The following is a 22,198-nucleotide window of genomic DNA, read 5'->3' as shown; positions in this document are numbered from 1 at the left end:
CTGGCTGGCTTTTCCTGAATTCCAAAAGGGAGGAGGGTATAATGAGGCATGTCTGACCCCTCCTTCCCATCATGGCCTGAACTAGGTTTTCAGGTTAACTTGGAGTGCACGTGGCCAAGAGGAGGGGTCCGTTCAGATGGTTGAGGGGCTTAGAATCTTATTTTTGATTTACAACTATTAAGCATGAACCTAGCTTTCATCGTATGTAGCCACTTACTAAAGATTTCTTTGATCAAAAATGACTACAGACTATTAAATTTTATCAAACATTTTTCTCATCATGAATTAAAACATTTCTATTCCTTTGACCTATTATTATGGAAGAATATATTAATCAATTTCTTAACACTGAATCATATTCACATCACTGAAAGGAACCCAATCTTGGTAATCGTACAATATATTTTTAAAAGTATTGCTAGTTTCTATTTGTTACATTTTATTTAGTATATTTTTCCTAGTTAATATGCAAACAATGTGCCATCTTTATCACATTTTGTTATCAGTTGGCTTTGCAAAAATCTTAAAATATTAAGGAAACACTAAGTCTAATCCTCCATTTTTAAAGGTAAAGATTTTTGAGGCCCCCAGAATATTAAGTGACTTACTAAGTTCACATTATTTTATTTTTTTTTATTCCCTGCAAGTGTTGCACATCTACTCTTTTTTTTTTTTTTTTTTTTTTTGAGTTGTGGGGTCTGGAAAACTCTGTCACCCTGGCTGGAATACAGTGGCACAATTAAGGCTTTGTGGCCTTGAACTCCTGGGGCTCAAGTGATCCTCCCACCTCAGCCTCTCTAGTAGCTGAGACTGCAGAAATGAGCCACCACATCCCACTAAGTTCTTTTGTGTGTGTGTGTGTGTGTGTGTGTGTGTGTGTGTGTGTGTGTGTGTAGAGACAGGATCTCACTGTGTTGCCCAGCCTGGTCTTGAACTCCTGGCCTCAAGCCATCCTCCTGTCTCAGCCCCACAAAGTGCTGGGATTACAAGTGTGAGCCACCACACCTGGCCATTTTCTACTCTTTATATCCAGTCTTGCTAATTTCAACTTCTGAAATTTTCTCAAATCCATGTTCTCCTCTCTCTTTAAGCCCATGCCACTGTTAACACTGAATTCAAGGACAGCTGGTGTCCTGCCAGGGTTGATGCAATAGTGTCTTCAAGTGGTTTCCCTGGCTCCAGGCTCACCCTTCTCCCCACTGGCATGATGGTGAGCCATCATGTTGTCCTCCTGCTTAAAATATTTTGTTAGATCCTATGATACATCTTGCTGTTACATTGCCAAGGCCTTCTATTATTTGGCCCATTTACCTTTACATCTCATTTGGAAAGAGGCCTCATGGTCCAGTGGAAAGAGCTCCAGATGGGAATCAAAGATGGATTTGAGTCCTAGTTCCACCTCTTACTACTTATGTGACCTTAGGCAAGTTACCTAGGTCTCCACTATCTCACCTGTAGGATGGGGCAAAAATGACTTAAGTTGCCAGTAACTGTAATGTTGACAAAAAGAGTCAAACTCTGTAAAATGTCTGAAGGGGTTTATTCTGATCCAAAGATGAGTGACAGATGGCCCATGACACAGCCCTCAGAAGATTGTGAGAATATGTGCCTAAGGTGGTCAGGATAAAGCTTGGTTTTATACATTTTAGGGAGACATAAAACATCAATCAATACATATAAGGGGTATATTGGTTTAGTCCAGAAAGATGGGACAACTGGAAGGAGCGGCTTCCAGGTTATAGGTAGATTCAAAGTTTTTCTGATTGGCAATTGGTTGAAAGAGTTAAATTATTGTCTAAAGACCTAGAATCAATAGATAGGAATGTCTGGGTTAAGATAAGGGGTTATGGAGACCAGGGTTTCCATTATGCAGATAGAACCAACAGAAGGGGATGTCTGGGTTAAGATAAGGGGTTGTGGAGACCAAGGTTCTCATTATGCAGAGGAAGTCTCCAGGTAGCAGGCATCAGAGAGAATAGATTATAAAAGTTTCTTATCAGAGGTGATTCTCTCCTGGAACAGGAAAAAGGAGGGAGAAGAAAAGGGATTCTCTTTAAAATACAGATTTTCCCCACAAGTCAGCTTTGCAAGACTATTTCAAGATATGGCAAAGAAAATAAATTTGGGCTTAAAATATTTTGATTTGCTTCCTTATGTATCATGTGATGTTATGCCAGAGTCAGATTGGAAAGTGGACCACGTTATATAGCACTAAGTAAAACCCGTCTGATGAGACTATGGTTTGGAGGGCGTGACTCCCCAGGCCCCAACATGGTGAAACTCGGTCTCCACTAAAAATACAAACATTAGCTGGGTATGGTGGCACATGCCAGTAGTCCCAGCTACTTGGGAGGCTGAGGCAGGAGAAGCACTTGAACCTGAAAGGCAGAGGTGGCAGTGAGCTGAGATCGTGAAACTGCACTCCAGACTGGGTGACAGAGGGAGACTCTATCTCAAAAAAAAAAAAAAAAAAAATTATTGCTATTTTAAACAATTAATTTTTACAGATTTATTTTTTAATTAACAAAATTCTTTATATTTACGGTGTATAACATGATCTTTTCATATATGGATACATTATGAAATGGCTGAATCAAGCTAAGTAATATATGCATTACCTCATATACTTATCATTGTGTGTGCCTGCTGAGCACATTTAACATCTGCTTTCTTGGCAATTTGTAAATATACAAAACATTGTTATTAACTACAATCACCCTATTGTACTATAGGTATCTTGAACTTATTCTTCCTATCTAACTGAATTTTTTTATTCTTTGACCAATATCTCCTTGATCCTTCCCAGCCCCAGCCCCTAGTAACCACCATTCTGCTCTTAACTTCTATGAGTTCAACTTTTTAAGGTTCCACATATGAATGAGATCATGTGATATTTTACTTAATAACCTCCATGCTCATCCATGTTGTCACAAATGACAGAATTGTCTTTTTTTTTTAAGGCTGATTGATTTTTGACAAGGCTGTGAACACAACGGGAAAAGAACAGTCTCTTCAAAAAAATGGTGTAAGTAAAATTGGATAGCCATATGCAGAAGAATGAAATGAAACCTTTTTCTCACACCAAATACAAAAATCAACTAAAAATGGATTAAAGACTTAAAACTTAAGACCTGAAACTATAAAACTACTATAACGTAGGGGAAAACTCCATGACATTGGTCTGGGCAATGATTTTTTTGAAGATGACCCCAAAAGCACAGGCAACTAAAGCAAAAATAGACAAACAGAATTACATCAAACTATAAATCTTCTGTACAGCAAAGAAAACAATCAACAGAGTGAAGAGAAAAGCTAGCAAGTTGGAGAAAATATATGCAAACCATACATCTGTTAGGGCGTTAATATCCAAAATATATAAGGAATTCAAACAATTCAGTAGCAATAAAACAACCCAACTTAAAAATGGGCAGAGGACCTGAATAAACATTTATCAAAGAAGAGCTACAAATGGCCAAGTAGATGAAAAAAAGTTCAACATCATTAATCATCAGGGAAATGCAAGTTAAAACCACGATGAGATATCACCCCACACCTGTAAAGATGGCTGTTATAAAAAAGATGAAAAATAACAAGTGTTGGCAATGATGTGGAGAAAAAGGAACCTTTGTTGATGGGAATGTAAATTAGTACAGGCATTACGAAAACCAGTACAGAGGTCCTCAAAAAATTAAAAATAGGACTATTTTTAGCAATCTCACTACTGAGTATATGTCCAACAAAAATGAATCAGTATGTTGAAGAGATATCTGTGCTCCCATGTTCACTGCAGCACTATTCACAATTGTTGAGATAAAGAATCATCCTTAGTGTCCATTCATGAATGAATGGTTACTTTAATTTCCTACCATTGCCCTATTCCCTCCATATAGCCTTTGTTTCAGCCTTACTAAGCAATTTATAATTCTCAAACACATCACATTTCTTATTCTACTTAGACTACTTCCCTTCCCTAACACTTCCATCCCTAACCTTTGTTCTCTTAGCTAACTCACACTGACTCAGCCTCCCAAGTGGCTGGGATTACAGGCACCCACCACCATGCCTGGCTAATTTTTGTATTTTTAGCAGAGACAGGGTTTCACCATGTTGGCCACGCTGATCAAGAACTCCTGACCTCAAGTGATCCGCCCATCTCCGCCTCCCAAAGTGCTGGAATTACAGGCATGAGCCACGGCACCCAGCCCACACTGAAAACTTAATGCTAAAGTAATCTGTTTTGGAAAGCCTTCTCTGATCACCTCTTGGTATTTTGTCATTCTTTCACTATTGCCACAGTAAGTGTATATGTGCCTATTATCATCTTTATCACTTTTATATTCTAACACCAGTTATAATACCATGCTGACATGCACAATGCTATACAGCATGGTAATAGCATGCATCAGTAAAGGTGCAGTGTGACTGATACCTCTACAAAACACAGAGCTGGGCAGTGCACCAATTTAATGGAGTCTCAAGGAATTTAAGTTCTAGAAAACTAAGGTGCTACCCAAGGTCATTCACCTAATCAATGGCACTTAGGGCACCAAAGTGCAGGCTGCTTGCAATCATTCATTCATGCATTCAATCTGTAACAAGCAGACTGATGTAGAAATTTACTGGTGCTAAATTTTTGTTCTGGAGACTCAAAGAGGAAAAAAAGAACATTTTCCTCTTCCCTGAAGCATAATTAGACTTTCTGAATTTCCAAGAAAAAGTCAAAAGACGGCCCCATCCACCTTTTCTTGTGATTAGGGCCTTGGTGCCTGGATACCTGAAAAGAAAAAAGCAAGATGAATTCCTCTGCTTTTGGATAACTAAAGGAGGCTTAAAGATACCCCAAAAGCAGAAGTAATTAGGGGGTTTAAAAAGGGAAGAAAGGGAAGACTTTTATTGCAGCTAGATCCCCATTGTGGGCTGGAAAAGGACAAGGGCTCCTAGTTTCACAAGAGTAGTGTCATGAACTTGTTAGGACATAAGAAGTGGCAGGACTAAAACCATGTCTTGAAATAAAATTACTAAGGGAATGAGAAGATAGAGAAGTCCAAGAACCAAACTCTGGGTATGCCAATGGCTGGAGAAGTGGTGGATGAGCCAATGGAGCTGCCAGTGAGATGGACAAACCAAGAGACAGGGGCCACCTGAAGGCCAACAGAAGAAGATGAATGCTTCAAGATGGCAGCTGTAAGCAAATGTTTCTAATGCTGCTGATAGTTCAGGTGAGATAATGGAAAAGTAACCACTGATTTAGCAATTCTGAGGTCATTGGTGACTTTGCCAAGAGGAGTTTCAATGGAGGGGTAAGGGCAAAAGCCTGGCTGAAATAGATTCAAGAATGAATAGGAGGGCCAAGCATGATAGCTCACATCTATAATCTCGGCACTTTAGGAGGCTGAGGTGGATAGATCACCTGAGGTCAGGAGCTCTAGACCATTCTGGCCAACATGGCAAAACCCCATCTCTATTAAAAATTCAAAAATTAGCTGGGCATGGTGGCACACACCTGTCGTTCCAACTACTTGGGAGGCTTAGGCACGAGAATCACCTGAACCCGGGAGGTGGAGGTTGCAGTGAGCTGAGATTGCGCCACTGCACTCCAACCTGGGCAACAGAGCAAGATTCTATCTCAAAAAAAAAAAAAAAAAAAAAGAGGATGAATAGGAGGAGGGGATGAGGATACAGTTAGTATAAGTGACTCTTTTAAGACATTTTGGAAGAGACCAGAGAATACATTGGTAGCTGATAGGGGACATATAATCAAGGAACTTTTTAAAAGATAGGCAAATGTTGCGCAATGTTAATATGCTTATGGGAATGATCCAAAAATTAATGATACAAAAATTAATAATGTAGGATTGAGAGGTGACAACTAGCTGAGTGAAAACCTTGAGACTGTAAGGAAGACAGGATCTAATACTAAGGTGGAAGAGTTGAACTTAAATAAGAGCATGCACAGCTCATTCCCAGTAATGGGAAGGAATAGAGTGCACAGGTCCAGATGTAGGTAAACTTGGGAGATGTGGTGATGGGAACTTTAACTCCTGAAATACTAACCTATACTCTCTCAGAGTCTAAATTTTTAGTCTACTGAATTCAGCAATACAGTGAAGTTTAGTAGACCAAATTATCCAAAAGTGTTGAAGGAAACTTATATGTGATGGAGACATTTTTACTTCTTACTTTTAATTTTGACCGCCCTGGGAAAAACTGTTGGACCCATATAAAATTAAAATCTTTAGTGAAACACATTCTTTTATAGGTATATTTTAAAGTTTTAACTTCTGAGATAATATCAGTTTTCAAAACATTAAGACATGTTTTTATTGTTAGCTAATTGTCAGGCTTCAGCTGAAACACAGCGTAAGGCCTGCATGAACTTCAGCTGTCCGTAATGCGTAAAAGACCAAGTGCGCAAGGCAAACAGATCTTGCCATGGTTGCTGATGAAAGAAACTTAATCTCTTGGGGCCTGAGTTGCCTTATCTGTAAAGTAAGGATAATCCTTGCCTTACAGGATTATTGTGAGCTCCAAATAAGATAAACCTCTTGGCACACAATAGGTGCTTAAAAAAAAAAAGCCAGCTATCATCACTGAAGTGAGCTTTTTCTGAGAGCAAACCTGTTTAACTCATAAATTTCTTTCATTGATAAGATGTAACCAATGGAGAAACTTGGGGCAGGCACACGATGCCTCTCTGCACTATCTCTGCAACTTCCTGTTAATGTATACTTACTTTTTCTTCCATTTAGAGCTCTACAAGAAATACCTGTGTACCATTTTGCGTGCCTCCTTCTGAGGCTCAGTGGGCTATGCTCAGAGAATAGAGATAAATGTCTGCCCTATGTAGCAGAAAGGCAGTTATACATTTTAGAATGATGTTTTTCCGAAGAAATGACAAAAGCCAGACGAAACAGACTGACACGGTCACTGTGGTTTGGAATGTCAGTTTTTCTCTTTGGCTTTACTACTTTTGGCTCTACACTGTAGAGGAACCAATGTCCTCATGAAACAGCCAGTATAAAAGCAAGCCCCTTACTTCACAGGAATAGCTAATAACATTTAATTGTTGAGCATTTTACCAAAACCCACTCAGGTCAATTTAAGTGTAGTGCAGTGGAAGAAATTATTGCACACTGCAAAGTTGTGGTGCATTTTACTTAAATCTACAAAGGCCAACAGAAGTGCAGTGTAATATAATAAATTACTGCAAAATATAATCATAAGGGGAGAAGGTGGCTGTTTTCGAAGCCCTTGGCCCCAAGGTAACTGAGGTCATCCCCCTGAACCCCCCAGCACACATCCTCATTATTTCAGCATTTGTACTACAGGGGGCTACAAGACTTCCGCCCCACAGCAATGGGGTGAAAACGTGAAGTGATCGGAGCTCCCAGATAGAGGGGCCAGCAATAGAAGAAAAGCTGGGGCAGGCTGGAGGAGAGGGGCTGTGGAAAAGGTTGCTCTCAGCATCATACACGCCTCATCCTTCTAGGTCGGGTATCCACAAATTCCCAAAATTTGCGAGAACATAACCCTGGAGAAGGTGGGGGTGACCCACGGAGGAACTCCCTGGAAAAGCGGAGGCGGCCCCAATGGGAGACTCCCGGGGGTCAACTCCGAGGGGAGGGGGCGTCTGCGAGAAAGGGGAGGGGCGGCGGTGGGCAGCCTAGGGAGGAGAGGAGGGGCGAGACGCCGTCGCCAGCCCCCTCCTCTCGTCTGCGCTCCCTTCGTTTCCCTCTCGGCCGGGCACCCGAGCGCATCCCGCCGAGGCCGGGCCGTTTCAGGGGGAGGCGCCAACTCGTCGCGGCGCCGGGCCCCTGACCGTGCAGTAACCGCTACCCAGGAGGCGGAGCGGACAAGGCTCCGGCCTGCGAGGAGGTAAGAGGGTGGAGGAGTGGTGTGGGAAGCCGAGGGGGATCGCGGCCGTGACGTGGGATGCTGTCAGGTACCACTGGGGGAGGCCACCCCTCCCCGCCCCTGCGGCCCGACCTCCCCGCCAGAGACAGCTGAGGGGCCCAGGGGACTAGAGCCGCGACCGTGCCACAGGCCTAGGCGTCGTCGCGCATGCGTAAAACTGCTGGCGGGAGTTAAGAGCTAGGTTCTGGGGCTACACCCAGCCCAGGCCGCAGGCAGAGGCGGCCCTGCGCATGCGCAATTCCGCTGGCGTGGGCCCGGTGCGCTGCTCTGCGACTACATCCTGCCCAGGCCGCCGGCCCAGGCTGCGCTGCGCATGCGCGAGTCCTCTGGTAGGGGTCGCGTTTGGCGTCGTTCCAGGGTGATCATCTGCTCGGAGGCCGCTCTCATCCTAAGCTCACGCGTCTGGTGTGGCTGGGGCGGGGGGGCGTCACAGGTCCCGAGGGAGCGTTCTGCCTGAAGTTTCTCCCTCCTAACCCACTCGCTGCACTGCATATGTTGCCGATGTTTTCATTTCTGTGGCCTCGACCCCTAGGCTCCCGTCCCATAAATCTAGTACCCCAGGTCCCGGGCACCGGCCCGGCTCACTAACTCAGTGGCAGTATATGCTTTCGACATTTGGTCCTGATGTCCAGGAATAGCGCGAAAAGTTTGACTTTGTTAGGTGAAGCCGTTTTGGAACTGTGGAGGGATTGGAAGAAATCGCCGAGCGTCTTAAGCCGCAACATAGTGCTCTGCTCAGCCCTGGAAATAGAGGTTTTCAGACATTGAAAACTTTCCAAGTGCTCCGTCTTGGCGGAGAAAGAACTGAGTTGGAAGGCGAATTTAGAATGAACTTTTTGCTTTTATTCTTTGCAAAAATTACATAAAATGTTGCAACAGTTCGAGACCAGGACTATAACAAAACGCATTTCGTGGAGCTACTTTGTACCGCGCTTGGCGACTTACCTTGTCAGAGCTGAATAAAAGTGGTTGAGTTCACAAACAGTGCTCTGGATCGTTGCTCTTTCCCCCAGACACTGTTTAACGTTTATTGAGCCTCCTGGCTTTGCACCTTCCTAGTATTGCGTTCCTGCTGGGTTTTACACCTTACTAGACAGTGGGTCTTAGTTAAGTCAGTTTCGTGACTCCTGGGGCTACTGTGAAGAGTTTCTAACAATGTCATTACTCTGTGCTTTGTAATCTTATATGATGTGCTGATACAGATATTTGGGGGCTGGAATAGAAGAGCCACTTAGGCTCGGAGAATGAGTATTCTAGGTGAAACGTAATCTCTTTATTTCCTGCTAGACAGTACATGCGTGTTATTAAGCAGCAGGTAAAAGCAACAAGAATGATACGTTCTTGCATACCCCACTTCCACCACTCAGGCCTTATTGCTCTTGCTGGGCTCGCCAAGCGGACCCTCATCCCAGGGCGTCTGCGTTTGGTATTTCCAGTATGCTCAATGCTCACTTTCCCACTCTTCGCAAATCTGCATGGCACAGAACTTTATTTAAGTCTTGAAACAATTGCCATCATTTCAGAGAGGTGACTACCTCACCTAAAATGTCTGGCTCTCCAAACTCTTGTACTGCTGGTTCGGCTTTGTAGCACTTAATCACCATCTGATATTATATATTTGTAAGGGTATGATCAATCTATCTCCACCATAATTGAAGCTCAGAAGGTATTTGTTAATTGTAGAAATAAAATTGGAAACTAACTTACTCCAGAGATATTTTTTTACTGAGCTCAACCTAGATTCATTCATTTATTCAACAAAAATTGATTTTCTATCACGTCCTGTCCTTGATGCTTGGGATGCATCAATGAACAAAAGAGACAAAGATCCCTTCCCTCTGGAGCTTACATTCTAGCAAAGAATGATAAAAAACATATTTGTATATTAGGTTAGAAAAGTACAAATGCTATGAAAAAATGAAAAAGGAGAACAGAGAAAGGGAATTGGGAGTGCAGGTGTGGGTTGCAATTTTAAACATCATGGGTACGGTGAGTCTGAAGGATAAACCAAAGGTGATGTTTAACATGGGGAACTGGGTTTTAGAAATAAATGTTCTTCTGGGAGAAAACGTTCTTTATCGTGCTCTACAATGTCTTTTATGGGAGCCCACGGCATGACCCTTGTAATAAACGTCACCATTTTTTATAGTATATAGGTGAAAAAACATTTTTTTCCCAAATAAGAGTTCAAATTATTCAGGAGTTTACAGTTTAACTTAGCACATCAAATGAAGACACTGGACTTTTACAAGGAAGAGCTAGCCAGACATCTATGTAAATTGTGCTGAGAAAAACTACGTTGTCTCCACAGTTTTTGCAGTTGCTTCTAAATGTCCCTCTGACTGTGAATGACTAGTGAAGATCTTTTCTAAGAATGATCATTGCTTTTCTGTATTTGAAACTGTGTAGGAGAGGAGCTTAAATCACTTGGTGTGATGTTATGCTATAAGGTATTAAATGACCTCTCTTAGAGGTATCTGAATGAACCAGATAGACCTAACTAAATTTCAATCCATAATTAAAGAAGGCTTAGAGAAAGAGGGTGATGGAGAGGAATAATTTTAGAAAGTAAAGTGTGTTTCCCCTCATGTCCTTTACTTACATAGATTACAAATACTCTGTTCAAACACCAAAATATTATTAATCTAGGACCATAAATGTAAGGAGTCCATGGAATTTGCTTATGCCCTATGAAATTGTCATATTCAAGTTTGGTTTTATCAGTTGGTTAAAGTAAAATTTAAATGCCCCAAGATACTGCTACTGTTGAGGTTTACTTGGATTTAAATTACTACAAATCAGGCCGGGCGCGGTGGCTCACCTGTAATCGCAGCGCTTTGGGGGAGACCAAGGCAGTCAAATCTTCTTGAGCCCAGGAGTTAGAGACCAGCCGGGACAACATGGCAGAACTCTGTCTCTACAGAAAAACGAACAACAAAAAAAAATGAGCCAGGCATGGTGGCACACACCTGTAGTTTCAGATACTTGGGAGGCTGTAGTGTGAGGACCACTGGAGCCGGGAAGGTTGAGGCTGCAGTGAGTCATGATCACACCATTGCACTCCAGTCTGGGCAATAGAGTAAGACCCCATCTCATAAATAAATAAATAAATATTGCTACAGATTAAAATTGTCCAGGAAAAGGCAGATTGGAGACCAGGAATTATTGGGGTTACAGAGTGACATTAAGGACTCTTGTTAAAGACTAAAAGAGAGTTCTACTTGGAGATTTTACTTCAAAGGAGTGGATGGCTTGCCTCCTGGTAAGGGATATTGATAATGTCCATCAATGGAAGGCTGAGATGATACTTCCAGCTTTCATTGTCTGGAAGGAACATGTATCTAGTTCACATGGTGATCACATTCTAACAACGTGAAAGTTTCCAGGAAACTTAAACCATAATAATTTTTCAGCATTAATTTGACATTAGAGTGGGTTTCTTTTACGTCTTCAGCCTTGCTAATTGGCCTGAGCTAATATCTCTTATGGATATCTCCCTATGGAAGATGTTTTGAGCTAACAAGTACCAGTAGGAGATAGTATGTGAATAAAACATAAATTTTGACTGCATTATAATATGTCCTGTATTATGCTGCGTGTATGCATGTATATAATACTGAACAAAACCAATCTCAAGTGGAAATGAGCCAAGGCCAAGAGGGCCTGCCATGTTGAAGGAATATATATGCTGTGGGTCAAAGATCTTTAACAATTAGGATCTCTGTAGCAGGCGTGTTCAGATTTTTTTTTGAAAAATTGGATTAAATCTATAAGGACCTAGATTTAAAATGGATTTACAAATGAGATCTCAAGTCTCAACTCACATTAGTGCATATAACAACTTAAAAATATTTTTATCATTTATGTTGGTTATTTTTCATATTTGAAAATGACACTTTTGCCGTGTGTGGCTGAAAAGACCGAAGTTGTCAAGCTCAGTAATCTTTTCAATTAAATACCGCTTTGCTTTGTACTGAAGATCTGACTCATCACTCTTGTTGAAATTTGGAAAACTTTTTAAAAAAACAAGTAATTAAAATAGCAACAGGGTTTCTGTATTCTACACAACAGTTTTCTGTTTTTCATGAACATATGACAATACCATTTCCTTTGAGGTTGTGTGCTAGTTTTAGTTATGCTTTTAGTGTTTTAGTTTTGTCCGTCCTGTTTATAATTGTTCCATTTTAATTAGCCATGTAGGTATTTTACTGTTACTTGTCATTGATTTTAGACATCTCATTTAAGTGGAGCTAATATTACAGCTAACACTATCCCTTTTTGCAAGTGAAAACTGGGATCATGTTTTATTGTATATGTATTTATATTATTTATAACTTGAAGATGACCCTTAAAAAGCTATTAAAGATACTATCTAATGACTCACCTAAGGATATATTTGGGAACCATCATTATCCTATCGAAATTTATGTGGTCTGCAGCTCATTAACACACCGATGCTGTAAACTGCATGCTGGTACCCTAAAAGATATCGATATTATTTAATTTCCTGTTTCTTTTGATTATAAAAGCATCATCAAATGTGTTACCCACCCAGATGGGATAATTTTAAGCATAGAGTTCTATATTGAGAGAATTCTAAAAATATCAATGTGTTTCTCAAGCATAGCTTTAGAGTTGATCTCATTAAGTTGAATTTTAAAATATGTAATACTGGGACTTCTCTGCAGGAATTGCTATTTTTTTTCACCCCTTCTTCTGTAATCACTTCTAAAGAAGAATTATTAGCATTTAGAAGCCCCTGATTAACTGCAAAATATCAGCATTTAAAACCTACCATTGGGTTGGGGTAATGTGGATAGAAGTCCCTAAGAGAGCTGGATATTGTTTTGCTCTACGTTATTCTGTTTGCTCTCATGTATTTGCTTTCAATTCAGTGCCTACTGCAGGCACTGAATTAATATTTGTTGAATGAATTAGGCAAATGAACCTATGTCCCATAATCAGCTTAACTCATTTTTTAGGTCAGAGGTATTACCGAGTAATATAACACATTGTGTAGCAGATACACTGATTAATACTGATTACTTTACCACAAATAATATGTACAGACTGCCTGTTATATCTTTTGTACAGGCAAATGAATTATTTGACTTTATGTGAGGATTAAGAATGAATGTGTTTATCACATTATCAAAAGAGTGTCCCCTTGTTCAGTAGTCTTCAACTGTGTAGTTTTTAAAAGTGTAGAGAAAACTCTCAACATAGAATATATAGAAATAAGGAGTTATCTGCCCCAAACAGGGATACTTTAAAAATAAATTAGTGAACCGTACAATTAGGAAAACAGCTGAAATAGGAAATGTCATGTGACAGATTACCTTACTTGATATATATTTGGCTTTGAAACATTACTTTTGTACAGACTTGAACTACTGGCCACCGAGTGTCCCATTTGGAACCTTTAAAGACAGAGATCAGTGGCAGGAACTTCTGCTTGGAGAGGTTACTTATCATTCCATTTTCTATTTATATTGCAAGGCAAACATTAGTACAATAAGATTCTGTAAAAACAGTTTTAGGTTACATTTTAATAAAATGAGGAAATAACATAGGAGACTGTTTTGCAAAGAACAAAGCACCTTTTAATATAAATATATATCTCATATATATATATGAGCCAAGTCATATATCCCAAAACAAACATATAAGGGAAAAACTAATAAAGTAACACATAGTAAGATAGTAAGATAATATTACTGTCATCCTATAGTAAGATGATATGAGATGATCTTATGCTGTAACACTGTCACTATGAAGAAAATCTTCCCAATACTGTTGCCAGCTTCTGCCCTGGCTCTACAAGAAACATTGCCCTCCTATGCAGAAAAGGGGGGACATTTGTAAGCAGATTTAGACCATAAGTAGAAAGCACATTTTTGCCATTTTAATACACTGATATTAAACATTTTTTTAACTATTTTGGATTTTTCTTACAGGTACAATAGTATAAATGCTACTCATTGGATATGTTATTTAATCCTCCTATTTAAAAAAATCTATTTATTATTATTATTTTTTGAGATGGAGTCTCACTCTGTCACCCAGGCTGGAGTGCAGTGGTGTGATCTTGGATCACTGTAACCTCTGCCTCCCAAGTTCAAGTGATTCTCTTGCCTCAGCCTCCCAAGTAGCTGGGACTACAGGCACACACTCTTACGCCTGGCTAATTTTTGTATTTTTAGTAGGGATGGGGTTTCACCATGTTGGCCAGGCTGGTCTCCAAACTTCTGACCTCAATTAATCCTCCCATCTCTGCCTCCCAAAGTGTTGAGATTACAGGCATGAGCCACCGCGCCCAGGCTATTTTTATTTTCTTAGAGACACAGTCTTGCTCTGTTGCTTAGGCTAATGTGCAGTGGTGCGATCATAGCTCATTAAAAAAATTATTTATTTTTTATTTTTTGAGATAAGATCTTTGTCACCCGGGCTGAGTGCAGTGGTGTGATCATGGTTCACCGCAGCCTCCACATCCTGGGTTCAAGCGATCCACCTATCTTAGCCTCCCGAGTAGCTGGGACTACAGGCGTGTACTACCACGTGTAGCTAATTTTTAAGTTTTCTGTAGAGACAGTGTCTTCCTATGTTGCCCAGGCTAGTCTCAAACTTTTGGGGGCCTCAAGCGATCCTCAAAGTGCTGGGATTACAGGTGTGAGCCACCATGCCTGGCCTTCCTAGGGTATTGATTCAATTTTATTTTACAGATGGCTAAAGAAATTATAGTTTATGAGTTTTCATTACCAAACGTTTATTGAGTTTCCATGTCCTTGGTAAAGGCAAAATTAGAATGATAGCATTCTCATTTTAAGAGTTTATTTTCTTTAACATTGGGTAACCTTAATCTCTCCATCCTGAGATGATTAATTTAAGCTTAAAATCTTGAAAACCATCTTGTCAGATGGAAAAGCTGTAGCATACCAATTCATTGACAGAGTTACATGGGACCTTTTATCTTTGGTATTCCCTCCACCAAAACTTCCCCACGAAAAAATTCCCATCAAAGTCTAGCCATGCATATGTTGGTATCCATAACACATTAAAATAGTACTGTCTTCTGCATGTTTTAAAATGTTATCAAATATCAAATGTTATCAAATGATACCATATGTATCATTTTGTGACTTAGTGATTTTGGTGAACATTGTTTTGTAGATATACCTGTTTTGATTCTAGATAATTTATTTTAATAGCTATATAGTATGCATATGCCACAGTTTATTGGTTTTGTTGATCAATTTGTTCTTTCTTGCTTTTTGCTATTGGGAATATTTGTGTGTATGCTCTTGAGTTTATCTAGGGCAGTGTTGCTAAAATTGCAGGACTTGTTAGTGATCTGGAAATTAGTGGGCTGAGATCAGCATTTTCTTTTAAAATGAAATTGAACAGGATAAAATAGGATAGAGTAGGGTAGAATAAAATAGCGTAAAGTAGAAAAATGGAAAAGATATCAAGCATCTCATGTAGGAGGAGTAAGAATTATTTTGTGAAATTTCAGTTATATATACATATATAACTGAATATATATATATATATATATATAACATGAATCCTTTGCTCACTTTTGAATTGTGTTGTTTGTTTTATTCTTACTGATTTGCAGGCATTCTTTATATATTTTGTGTATGGATCCTTTCCAAGCTGTCCATTATGTATGTTACAAATATCTTCCCCCATTCTGTGGCATATTTTTCCCTTTGTTCAAGTTTACTTCTCTTTTCTTTGTGTTTTATGCTTTCCTGTCTTATGTATGAAATCTTTAACTGCTCTGAGGTCATAAATATATTTCTATACTTCTAAAAGTTTGAAAGTTTTGCTTTTTTTTACATTTCCACATGGATTCTCTTTTATTTTCCATATGGAAATACTATAGATTAAATTCTCCTTAGTGTGCATTTTTTCATGTGTTTCAGTGTCCAAATTGTTGAAACCCTCTCCTGAAGCTTATAAAGTATGATATTCTAAAGTTACATTTTATAACTTTAGTATTTTTATAATAGAGCATCTCTGCTGCTGACTTTTTAATAGTAGATAGCACAGATACAATTTTTAAGCTGTATTTTTCTCAGATAAAGAATGGATTGTTAAATGTGCAAGACAGTATATTCTTTTCCTTCTGTTTTTCTCTAATAGAATTTATTTGTGTATTTATATTTCCAGTCACATTAACTTTGCTCTAGAAGACAACTTTACAAGGATCTAAAAGGAACAGGATTAAAGATGACTGAATACTGGGTTCCAGAAATTTAAAACAATCAGGTACAAAAGTTTTTGGAGGGAATGCTCCCAGCCAGTCAGTATAAAATAGAACTGTTGAGAATGTACACAAGAAAAACTTAAAGTATCTAGCCCTGAAATACAGTGGAGGGTCCCAAAACAAGGGCTTTGGAATAGTCCTGGTTCAAATACTGGCTCTGACACTGATTGGTTGGTGACTATTGGTCACGTTACTGAAATGTGTGAATAAAATGGAGGCAATGATTAACCTGTTTCATTTGGATATTATAAAGATTAAATAAGGTGAGGTACTTAGTGCCTGGCACAGAATAACTTTATTTTTACTGTTGTTATTGCTGTTGTTATTTAGAATACATTTTATCACATCATGGATATGGCTTTCTGTATGTATATTGTGAATTGTTATTTTAAGTATATATATCAACATATTGTTAATAGCCTGGTGAAATCACATGGATAACAGGGTAAGGTAATCTCCACGTGTAGTGCACAAACTATACATGCAAATTGGGGATGATAGTTTTCTTTATTATGTATGCATCACATTGAAATAATGTAAAAAAAAAAAAAAGCCAACCATCTCCCACAATGCTAAAAAATTCAAAACACTTTTTAATAGTATTATACAATAGTAATTAATCTTGATTTATTTTTAAATCTTGAAGGACTTTCTGATTGACAAATATGAAATTATGTTAATCTTACATTTCATTCAATTTGAATCCTGCACGTCATTTCTTTGAATGTGGTAATTTCCATGACATACATACAATTATGTCTTAACCTGATGTCAGATAAACAGAATGGCCTGTTTTCCTACCATTCTAATTTTAAAGAGTTTAATTTTACTTGAAATTGATAAAAGACACTGAAAAGAGGTTATTTCCTACTCAAAAGCCCAGGATCAGTTTTTCATGATTTTAGCACATTAGCAAGATTTCCCTTCTGCTAGGAACGAAAGGGGCCTAGGGTAGTGCAGTGAGGGGCAGTCACATCTCTACTTGGTCCCTTCTCCTTTTTTCTCTTCTCTCCCTCTTTCTTCTCCTCTCCTTTTATTTTTTATTCCAGTAAACTTGGGGCAAATATGGAAAAAGTGTTTCCTGGTAGGGTGAGGCAGAAGGAGAGGGAACTTTGGTTACAGGCCAGTTCCAGTATACAAAAAGCTGGGTTCTAAGGATGCTTTGTATGAATACGTTGCGTTTTACTCTGAGCCATGGGCTGTGGGTTATAGCAATGAAGGAATCGTCTGCCCTTTTGAAGAACTTACCAATTAATAGACAAGGTACATCATACAAGAATAACTGTCATATGAGGCAGAATTTGAAAAATGCCTTCAATGTAGTTAAAAACAAAACAAAAAGTGCTGTGGAAATACAGAGAAGAGGTCCCAGCCCATTTGGGTAATCAGGATCCACATTGATGTAAATCTCAGTGGCAGTCATGCTGGGTCTTAGAGAAAATTAGGATTTTAACAGATCTGCTAAGATGCCATAGATAATATGTAGTAAGTATTAATTAAAATGACAGAATATCTTTCCATATTGTCAATCAGATCGGTTTATAAATTTTTAAGTGAGAAACTTCTAAGTAATCTTCTAAAAAGCAAGCATATCTTTTTTACTTGTTTCCACATGTTAGAAAGTAATACTTCGCTATTAATTTTCATAATTTTAAGTTATAATAATTCTGAATAAATTATGATTTCTCGTATTCTGAGAGATCTTTTTATAGCTGAGGAAAAAAATTACTAATATCCTCAAGGGCATAGAAAACATTGATAAGGAACACTGTTTAGACTTGGCCGTATTTTGATTATTGTTTTTATCTGTCTATTATGAGGCTCTCACTCTACTGTAGAAAATACCAGATAAAATGTTCTGATGTTAGTACCTGAAATAATAGATTGTATTTAAGTAAATAGACCCTAGCTCGTCAATTAGAAAAAGCAACATCATTAAATACAGCCTTATTAAATTGCTTTTTGGAGGAGAGAGAATATTTTATTTTTATTTATTTTTAATGATGAAATCGTTAACTACATAATGATTAAACCACAGTCCAGACATATTGCATAGCTTCTGCTAGAGCTGCTCCTGCTGTTACTTTTACCTGGTAGAAAGTAGGTGATGTGGGCATGGTTATTAAGGCAAGAACATTTAGTGCATTGCTACATATTTGATGGCTGTTGTTTCAGATTTTTCATTAAGTCCAGAACAACAAAGCCACATTCATTCATTCATTTTTTTCATCATTTTCATTCATTTCTCCTTTTTTTTTTCCAGCTTAGCAAATCATATATTCTTCTGTGGAGCTGAGAATTGATGTCCGCTCTTCCCCGTGATTTGGAACTTTCCAATCCCAGAGAAAAGTTGACAAAGGTCTAAAATTTATTTTTCCTTATCACAGGAAGTCAACTCTGAAATGAAAATTTTCTACTGATTTCCTTTATAGAGTTAAGGACCCATGTGAATTTTGAGACTACTTTTTCAGACCTCAGCAGGAAGATTCCCGTAAGAGGCCATCCAGTAGTTCCAGAACAGTTAAAACATTTTTGGAGTTTTATAGCTGTTAATTCCCATGCCTAAAGCTTAATTCCTTTATCGTCCTTTCACAACATTTGAGCTTAGCTTATTTTCCCTGCTAATTAGAAGTAAAGTAATTTTAACCTGCCTGGTTCCATCGAACATAAGGGATCCTGATTTTACCACATACTTTTTCCTCAGGGACTGCCCAGGACTGAGTCCATATGGAAGAAGAACTTCCTCTTTTCTCTGGAGACAGTGGCAAGGTTAGAAAAAAATCATGCCCTTGGAGCATGTGTGTTCTGTTGCATGAAACATACTTCATGAAGCACCTATTGGTCACCGATAGGAAAATCCATGAGATACTATCTATCTTTGAGGGGCTCACAGTGTAATCACTGAGATGCCAACAGATAATCGTTGTGGGTATGGAGAATGCTGAAGGGGCCAGCAGGAAACTGATATACCTCAGGTTCAGAGAAAGGGCTCCCAGCGATGGTGACAGTGACAGATGAGGTGCAAAGGCCATCCCCTGCTTTCAGACAGTGCTGGCCTGCAAGAGGCTATGAGTTGATCAATGTTTATCCCATTCCCAGAGATTTTTAAAATTATAAACTGTCTGATCTTAGATGATATGTTCTCAATTCATCATAGACATTCTTTAATTTCTTTCTTCATCACATCTGAACATGACAGTCAACCAACTTATGTCTACTCAGTGTCCAGTTGTTGTTAAAAGCCTCACATCTTCCTGCACACATATTGATTTCCATCTTGTGTTATTTTGTTAAATTTACATAATATCTGCTTATTGCTATTAACAGCTTAATATTAACTCACTATTATTTAATAAAATCAGGTCAAAATTCAATAAAACTGTAAATAATTATGCAAAGCCCGCATTGTATACAAAGATGGCAAAGCTTTTGAAACTAAACTGTAGCATTACCGTGTGCAGACTTAAGTGTTCATTTGTGAGCCCTTGTAGGAAAGTCCAAAAGTAGCTTACAAAAGTAATGTATAGAACTCGAGAGTCCTACAAAAATGTTAACAGAAAAATTCCTAATTTTTCCTAGGAACAGCTTTCATAAAATAAAGAATAGATTCACAGAATCAGCAATGAAATTACTATATTATTACTACATAGTGATTGAACATATACAAATATATATACAAAGTGTTATAATGAATGAATGAATATGATATAATGCATACTACATAGTGAATATATTTATAAGATATAATGAATATAATGAATATATATGAAGTGTTATAATGCTAGGAAGTACTCAAAAGTTGAGGTGTTGGCATTTTTTCTTAACTCTTTTTTGCTAGGTATGCCTAACGTAATTTTGATTCTCTTTAAATATACTGTATTTTAAATTGAATTGCAACAACTTGATAGCTGTCTGTAATTAAGTGAAGTTTGGTTATACACTCGATTCTTCATATTGCTGGAGAAGCATAGTTATACAGGTATCACACACTCAAAGGAATAATAAAGTGCAATTTGGTCTCTAATTTTGTGGCAGATGTATTTCCTTAATTATGTTTTCCTTGAGCTAATATTAAAATTTCACTACTTGACATTTCTCAAACAGACGCCAGGTCTTGAAGGAAGGGGAGGTGGACTAGATGTGAGAAAAGTAGTAAAAGAAAGCCAGTCTGGGTTAATTATCACCTGCGGTAGTGTTATTTGCAGTAAGGAAGGTTACCTGTGCCAAACCAGGACTGAATTCTAGGGACACCATATTGCCATGCTCTCATTCCTTAGTAGTGCTTTTTTCCCCATACAGATTTTTCTCTTGACCATACTTGGCTCTTGCTCAGCCAGTTTCTTACTTGACAGTTGGGCACGGAGTTGATTGGGTCATTCTGCAGAGACAGCTGCTGTCATGCAGAATGGCTGCAGATAGATTGAGGCTCCTACGGGGGACTATTGTGTGAATCCTACATTGTTTCATGAGTGTGCTGGACAGAAGAATGTATATTGCTTCTGTGAACAAAGATGCTGTAATTCCTTGAGACTGACACAGGCAGAGTATCCCTTATCCGAAATGCTTGGGACCAGAAGTGTTTGGATTTCAGATTTTTTTTTTAATTTTTGAATATTTGCATTATACTTACCAGTTGAATATCTTTAACCGGAAAACCTGAAATCTGAAATGCTCTAGTGAACATTTCCTTTGAGCAGGACCTTTGAACATCATAATTGGTGCTCAAAAAGTTTTGGGTTTTGGATTCAGATTTTTGAATTAGGGATGCTCAGCCTGTATTAAATATGTACTTCAAAAAATGCAAATACATGCATTTTATAAATTTAGTCATCAGTTCCCTATGTAATAGTTGCCCTAACAAACTTAAAAATTGAGTCTTTGATGACTAACTTCCAACAGCCAGCCTTCTGCCAGAAATTAAAAGCAATGTATTCACATCTCTGTTGTACTTAGGTTATATTGTAATTATTTGTTTTCTATTAAATTGTGACCTCCTTGAAGGGAATGATCATGTCTTATTTTTGTACCTTAGTCAATGATACTATCAGATCCCACATTCTCTTGACTTGTAGCATCATTTCATAAAACTTACAGACTGGAGGTTTCATTAAAGAAAACACACGCATTGGAATCCCAGTAGCCAGTAGAGTTACGGGCTGGGTACCATAGGTTTTTATACAGGTGGGCCAGGAAGAAAGCCTAGAACTAATCATTTGTAGACAGGTATGTAAGAGCTGGCTGGAATTTACAGCCTGATTCTAGACATCCAGAAAACCACTTGATTTTATAGCAGAGCAGGATGAAATATAAAACTCTGCTTGCAAGGGAAAAATGAAATAGCCGTCAGTCATTGTATCTTTCCATGTGTGCTGTTTGTGGAAGACAACCCACAGTTGGTATTATTGCCTGTTCCTTAAGGAGTCTGAGAATAGCCAAAGCCCTGCAGATGCAAGCAAACACTAGGTCTACCAGCAGTATCACAGTTTATGTAAACTTTTTACTCAACAATCAGATGATATGTGGAAAGAACTCTGGGCTTTAATCTGGCTCATCCACTGAGAAGCTAGTGATCTTGAAAGATTACTTAGTCTCCCTGTGCCCCAGTTTCCTCATAGGTAACATGAGGATAATAATATCTATGTCCTACAATTGTTGTGAAGATCAGAAATAAGATATAAGATATAGACATTATTAGATTATTAACATCTACATTAAATACTTTTTCCACTTCCTAAACCTTGTTCTTTTGGAAATTTACAGACTTAAAATAGGAAAAAAATTAAAAACGAAGGCCTCATAGAAAATAAGATTTCTTCATGATATTGAGTGGTGGGGTAATTTAAAGTAGAAGCTTAACTAAAAGCTAACGTAACAAAATTCCATCCTTAGCTCTATTGTGGCCTTGGGCAAGTTGCTCTTTTTTCAGTAAACCAAGTGTCATAGAGAAGAAATACAAATTTTAAATAAAGATTCTTGGATTCCTCGATTAATGTAACATCACCATAGAACACT

The 22,198-nt window shown here is 38.4% G+C and overlaps 1 protein-coding gene across 5 annotated transcripts in view; it reads left to right on the top strand.

The window, feature by feature from the left end:
* The first annotated feature begins 7,469 nt into the window (after window positions 1–7,469).
* Window positions 7,470–22,198, top strand: part of RCBTB2 (RCC1 and BTB domain containing protein 2) — a 44,388-nt gene continuing 29,659 nt past the window's right edge. The window contains exons 1-4 of one of the 5 annotated variants that reach the window (XM_063595956.1): window positions 8,157–8,243; window positions 16,090–16,188; window positions 18,450–18,545; window positions 18,891–18,955. In XM_063595956.1, the coding sequence (XP_063452026.1) occupies window positions 18,914–18,955 (42 nt within the window). In that variant the 5' untranslated portion in view covers window positions 8,157–8,243; window positions 16,090–16,188; window positions 18,450–18,545; window positions 18,891–18,913. Of the gene's footprint in view, window positions 7,490–7,736; window positions 7,876–8,156; window positions 8,244–16,089; window positions 16,189–18,036; window positions 18,546–18,890; window positions 18,956–22,198 lie in introns of those variants that run through there. The other 4 variants (XM_063595957.1, XM_008963828.4, XM_055096769.2 and 1 more) reach the window with 4 other exon arrangements.

This window comes from Pan paniscus, chromosome 14 (genome assembly GCF_029289425.2).
Source record: "Pan paniscus chromosome 14, NHGRI_mPanPan1-v2.0_pri, whole genome shotgun sequence".
Lineage (NCBI taxonomy): Eukaryota > Metazoa > Chordata > Mammalia > Primates > Hominidae > Pan > Pan paniscus.
The sequence above is the reverse complement of the archived record's forward strand: the minus strand, read 5'-3'. Positions and strand labels throughout refer to the sequence as shown.